General features: G+C 43.5%; 1 protein-coding gene across 1 annotated transcript in view; it reads right to left on the minus strand.

Moving 5' to 3' along the window:
• Window positions 1-5,460, minus strand: part of CLINT1 (clathrin interactor 1) — a 52,934-nt gene extending 47,474 nt beyond the window's left edge. Inside the window, exon 1 of the mRNA XM_059825250.1 lies at window positions 5,369-5,460. Coding sequence (XP_059681233.1) covers window positions 5,369-5,409 — 41 coding nt within the window. The 5' untranslated portion in view covers window positions 5,410-5,460. The remainder of the gene's footprint in view (window positions 1-5,368) is intronic.
• Between the last annotated feature and the right edge of the window lie 540 nt (window positions 5,461-6,000).

Below are 6,000 nucleotides of genomic sequence, written 5' to 3' on the forward strand. Positions count from 1 at the left end.
TCTTAACAGCTTGTATAATTAGAAGCACTAAAGAAAACACACTGTTTATTAACTAAAAGAACTTTTCCCCTACCTAGTTGTATTGGAGTTGATGACAGCAGCTCCTTTAATCCTTCCTTTTCCACTAACACTAAAAATCCTCCTCCTTGCATAGATGTGACATCAGAACAAATAGAGGACCCTAGCACCTAACTCTACAAATAAATTCTCAAGTGTTATAAATGCTTCCAGCATTTAGTATCTGTACAAGTATTACAACCAGACAATTTGCTCTCAATTTAAAAACAGCGTAAAACACTACATACTTGGGCAATTCATCAAGCTTGCAAAACATATGAAAACATAGCTCTGTAACACTTCAACTCCCACTGTACAACCTGAGGGAGCGCAAATGCATTCCTGCTGGGTCACTGGAAAGGTGTGGCTAAGAGTAGTCCTAGCAAAGCAGTAAGGACTCAGCTAGGTGGACAAACAACTGAACTGGACGGGGGATGGAAAAAACAGGAGGATGGCAGCTGTCATATTCCTAATACTGGCAAGAAAGTCACAGGCTCTCTCTTCTTCTTTTTAAGTATACATTCAAGAAGCTCAAAAACTCAGTGACAACTATCTCGCCCACCTTAACTAATTCCAATGAACATCTAGATTACACCATCCTTACTACATACAGATCTGTCACTTTCACCAAATTTTTAATTAGACTGTTTCTTAGCTTTGATGTGTGGAAGGTACTTAAAATGAACTCTCTCACATTCTGGTCATGCATGTAGACGATCACAAAAAGCTAAGAATGGTAATGAAATTTTAAAGAAGGTGGCTTTAAAGTCTCATCACATTGTGACACAGGCAGCAATCTAATCTCAATGGGTCCAAAGGTCTTCCATCCTGCTTACTGCATGTCCTACATGTACATGACAGAAACCAGTTAGCAAAAACATTAAGTTACAATGACATGTTACATTAAGAGAGAAATTATTGCTATGAGGAGTCCAACTAGCCTCGCTAACTATAAAGGCACAAATGCTGTCTTCTGCTTTAAGCAGAAGAACCTTGTGCTAGGTTAACAACATACAATAACATTTCAGGAAAATAAGAATCAACAGATTCTGCTTCAATAAAAGAGAATTCAACAACTAGAGAGATATGTGATAGCCTGGCTTTTGAACTTGGCCACAAGGCCAAGCTAATACCTTCCTGCTTCTGCCAAGCTAAAAATTGTTTTAACTGGGTTTCTTAATATTCCTTATTTTCTTTTGAAAAGGTCATGGGGATTTCTTTGTAAAACTCCCCTAGAAATTTCACAGGGAACACAAAGCACAACACTTGTCTAATAAGATTAAAAAAGGAAGTTACCAAGTTGCATAATACTCTAGATTTCCATAGCCAGGACTCCAGAACTATACCTCAGGGACTGCAACACCTTTTGCCAGTACTGTTATCACACAGTAGGGAGATACTTGGTTGGGGCCTTTGATGGTTTGATTATCAAAGTACAAATGCATCTATACCAATAAAACTACAACATTTCTCATATAAGCTGCTCCTACACAGTACTGGCCAGCCTGCAGATCTTAGTCTCATGTAGCTCACAAGCAGTTCAAATGCAACACTTACCCTCAAGTTTCATCACAACTACTACAAGTGCTGTTTGGGAGCAGACATGGGGTAACCTGAACCCCTTGCTACAGGAGCCACAGAACATCTGGGACTATTGTCACCAGGTCATCCAGAGACAAAGCTGCAAAACCCATCGTGCAGCAGAGCAGTGGGATAGCTGGTGACCAGCACACTTCCCACCTGGCAAATGTTCTTAGAGCTCACATTCCCACCAGCTATGTAAAGTATGCAATGTGTGCCTCTGCACGCTGTCATGTTAAGATGTTGGTATGCAGCTTGTTAGGTCCAAAAAATTGGCTACCTCTTGCATATAATGCTTAGGCTACATATTTCTACCGCAGAGCTAACCTAAGTCTACAACAAAACAGAATAAAGTCTACTACATTACTTCAGGAGTGACTCAGAACTGCCACCGGACTCACTAACTTTGCATCAAGCACCACCCCAGACTTGAGCCACCAGAAACCTCTGCCATTTAAACTGAGTTTACTGTCATAGAGCAAACAAGTTGAGCACAGAGGGTTGCATTTATACAGTTTACTTTCCAATTCAGTTTTGACCTACTAGGGAAAAAGAACCCATACAAATGAACATCTAAAAAAAGTGAAAAGCTGCCTTCTGAAGTTGATTTTTTCACATAATAATGTGAAACAGAATTTATTCCAGAACAAATAAGAAAATTTATATATAAATATACACATACACCTTCTAAACTACAAGCTAACCAGAAACTCAACAGAAACTCAGTATAATTCCACACAGTTGAAGAACTCTCACACACATTGCAGTACCTGGGAATAAACTGGAGGGTGAAAGAAGTTTGACATTTATTTATAAACTGCAAGAATAAAGCTTAGGACAAGCAAATTTTACTACGCACAGACAGGTTTTATTAGCTATTTGGTTTAAGCCCCAAACTTACTCACAATGCCCAGTTAGAAACAAGGTATTACTGTTCAATCGCAACTGATCAAGGCACTTTAAATTTAAGGGGGGAGGAATAATATTAGCAACTAAGAACAATGAGGTTAACAGAAGGGAGAACAAGACACAAAGTATCTTGTCACATCTTAGAAGAGTCTAAATCTAATACTCTATCACATACTCTTTCTAAATTTCATATATAATAGGACCACCATTCAGAATCAAAAATAACTCTTATTCACAAAAGGATGCAGAGCCGTACTTTCGAGTTTCTAGAAAATGCTACAATACAAATAACAGAAGTGATTCTAGTGTGAAGAGAACTACAAAGCAAAATTGACCTAATGAACTTGATTGTTCAATTTCTATCACACTGAAGAAAACATAAATACCAAATACTTCAATAATACTAAATACAACCTTGAATTTTAACTGTGTATTTTGCAGTTGTTAACTTATTTTTTGGTTTAAGACTTTGAAGAATTTTAATAGGTTACCATTTTTACTTAGGTTTTTTGTTGTTAAAGTAGCCTGCAGACATTGAAAAAAAAATTAACAGTAGCTTAACTATGTATCATCACTTACTGAACTTTCACACACCAAAAAATCTGAAAATTGTTTAATACAAGTCCTCCACCTTGAAATACCTCTGACCTAACCAAGCTCTCAGCCACCTGAAGCCCCAATAAGGATTAAAAAAACCAGATGAGTAAGTTGAAATTCTAAGATGATAAGTATCAGCTGAATATGGAACCAAGATGTAGCCCTAACAACCACTACAAAGCTATCAGAGTTTGAACTAGCAAAATTTCAAGCTATTTGCACATTTTCAAAATCCCCGTATAATCGTATTTCTTTTTTAAGAAGAGACTTTCTTGTTAAAGTTCACTATGTTCCTGCCACAGCATCAGTAGTTATTTATGAGGCAGATAATATCACTTAGCCTCTTCTGCAGAGAATTTTGTAAGTCATGGCATTAAGACAGAAGATGTTATGACAAATCTGCACCACACACAATGGGACTATTGATTTTGATGTCTCTAAATACTATTTACTCTGCAGGCTCCACTTCCCGCCTGCCCCTGTCCCCTTTTTTTTAAATACACAATCTGCTTTATTTGGATAATGTTATTCCCAGAAACTGAAGTTTATTCAAAAAACATTTTTGATTATTTGAAATGTACACTTCTTGCACCTGGTTCGGAAATTGAATGTCTTTTCCAAACCAGATTTTGATTTACTGTTTGGCTTCATAACTTATGAAATATCCTTAAAATTAAACATTTTAAAAACAGTGACCATGTTATAAATGCTATAGGGATCATTAATCCTACACAAATAAAAGTATACAAGGAAAACTCAGAAAAACTTGATTTCCCTGAAGGTGTCCTTTTAGGTCCTGGAACTCAGGACAGGCCTATTTGGGTTGTCTCACTATATACCTCATTTGTCACATTATTAGAATTACTTTAGCAAAAAGCTGACTTTGCATGCAAGGAGCTGTAAAAAGTAAACAACCTCCTCAGGAAAAGTATTATTCACAGTGGTTTTTAAATGTCATCTGTTTCTTGGCCTAGAAAAGCCTCAGTCTGGTATACAGCACCATAAGCAAAACACTCGATTATCATGAATAAGCTGCCTTCTCTCTTCAGTTTGCTGTCTTTAAGACTACATATAAAGCAGACCAGTTTAAGAACTGTTTGGAGAAATAAAAGTAAAAAAATGTTCAAAATGGAACCTCAAATTTGAAAGACTCACCCTTTGACTTCTAAGGCTAGACACAGCTATTAGTTCCGTAATCTCATTTGGCATATACTAATCTACAGACCTTCAGCCAGTTATTCCTCTAAGTAATGCACAATTCATGGAAAAGTGCTCCAAGTTTGCCCCTAAAGATTTATTATTTAAGGAGGCAAAACATAGTATTTGTTAATTTCTCCACAATATCAAATTTTTCTCGTGCTAAAAATAAAGGAGTGACTGAGGAACATAACAATAACGTCACATTCTCAAGCTTCAACACTGTGATCACGATAATCGAGACCTCAGCCAAGTTTGCAGTGGGAGGAGGTTCCAGTCAAGGAAATAAACTTGCAAATATCTGAGCTATTTAAATGTTTAAGGGGTGGGATAGAGCACTTCACTCCTCTACCACGCTCCACCTCTGAGAAGCCCAGGGGTGGCGAGTCAATGGAAATCGCAGTAGGGACCTGTCCTTAGTGAGAAGGAAAACACTTAAGAGAGCATGTGGTGACTTTGGAAGCACTCTAGAAATTTACTGCTGTACAGGTGGTTCTTTACTCCCCTCCTTCTTTGAGTGACTTGTCTGTTTCTTCCCAAGGGGCCTAGGGGCTACGGCAGGAGCCAATACAGCAGAGACAGATTTTAAGGGCTCACGTACCAAAATGGGCACACACACCCTGAGACCCTGGCAGAGAAGGGCGTACCCAAAGAAGAAGCGCAGCTCGCCAAGAGCTGGAAGGGCCCAGACGAGCCCAAGAGGGGCGGGAAAGCAGCCAGCCATAATGGAAAAGCCACAGACTACCTGGAAAGCAGCCCCTGCCTGTCAGAGGGGCCAAAGCCGCGCCGGGAGGACGGGCAGGGGGCCACGCCGGGCAGTCACTCGGGGGGCAGGGACGGAGGCGGGGAGGGTGAGCGGGGAAGGGGGTCAGCTGGGCACGGAGTGGGTGTCAGGCAGCCACCTCAGCAGGGGGAGGGGCAGCGGCCATGTTGTGAGGGGGGCGGGGGGAGCACGAGCCCGCCTGAGGGGCCACGACCGAGCCGCCCCCGGCCCCCCGCCCGCCCGCCCGCGCCCCACCGTACTCACGCCTTGTCCACCAGCTCCCGCACTTTCCACATATTGAGCATGGCGCCGACCGCCTGGAGACCGACTCGGCCTCGCTGCCCTCCGCCGCCAGCCCCAGGAGGCCCCGCTCGCCGCGCTCCGGGCAGCCGCCGCCGCGCCGCCGAGCCAGGCCCGCTCCGGCTCGCCGCCGCCTCTACCCAGCGAGGGACGCGGCGCCGCTCCCGGAAATGGAGGGTCTCATGGCCGTGCGGCCTGCTGGGAGATGTAGTCTTCCCGCCGGCGGGGCGGGGAGGCCGGGCCACCCCGCAAAGCCTGCTGGGAGCCGAGCGCCGGCTGGGAATTTTAGTCTCCGGTGAAGAGCACGACCTCTGCGCGCAAGGCCTGCTGGGAGTTGTAGTGCTGCGGCTTTCCCGGGGGTGGCGGGCGGCGGACCGGGCCTCGCCTCGCCTCGCCCGGCCTGGCCTGGCCCCGTCGTGAGGGCTCCGTAGACACTGTCACTCAGTGGTGGAACCGAGGCTTTGTGCCCTCCTGGGCATGGGGTGCAGGTACAGCCCGGCTCTGACCTGCCTTCACACCTCTGCAGTGTTTAGCCTGTGGTGAACTTCTTGACCCACAGCCAAGCGAGGCTCAGGAGGTAGAAAGGGCTGTGCAAA

This window comes from Gavia stellata, chromosome 16 (genome assembly GCF_030936135.1).
Source record: "Gavia stellata isolate bGavSte3 chromosome 16, bGavSte3.hap2, whole genome shotgun sequence".
In the NCBI taxonomy this organism is placed as follows: domain Eukaryota; kingdom Metazoa; phylum Chordata; class Aves; order Gaviiformes; family Gaviidae; genus Gavia; species Gavia stellata.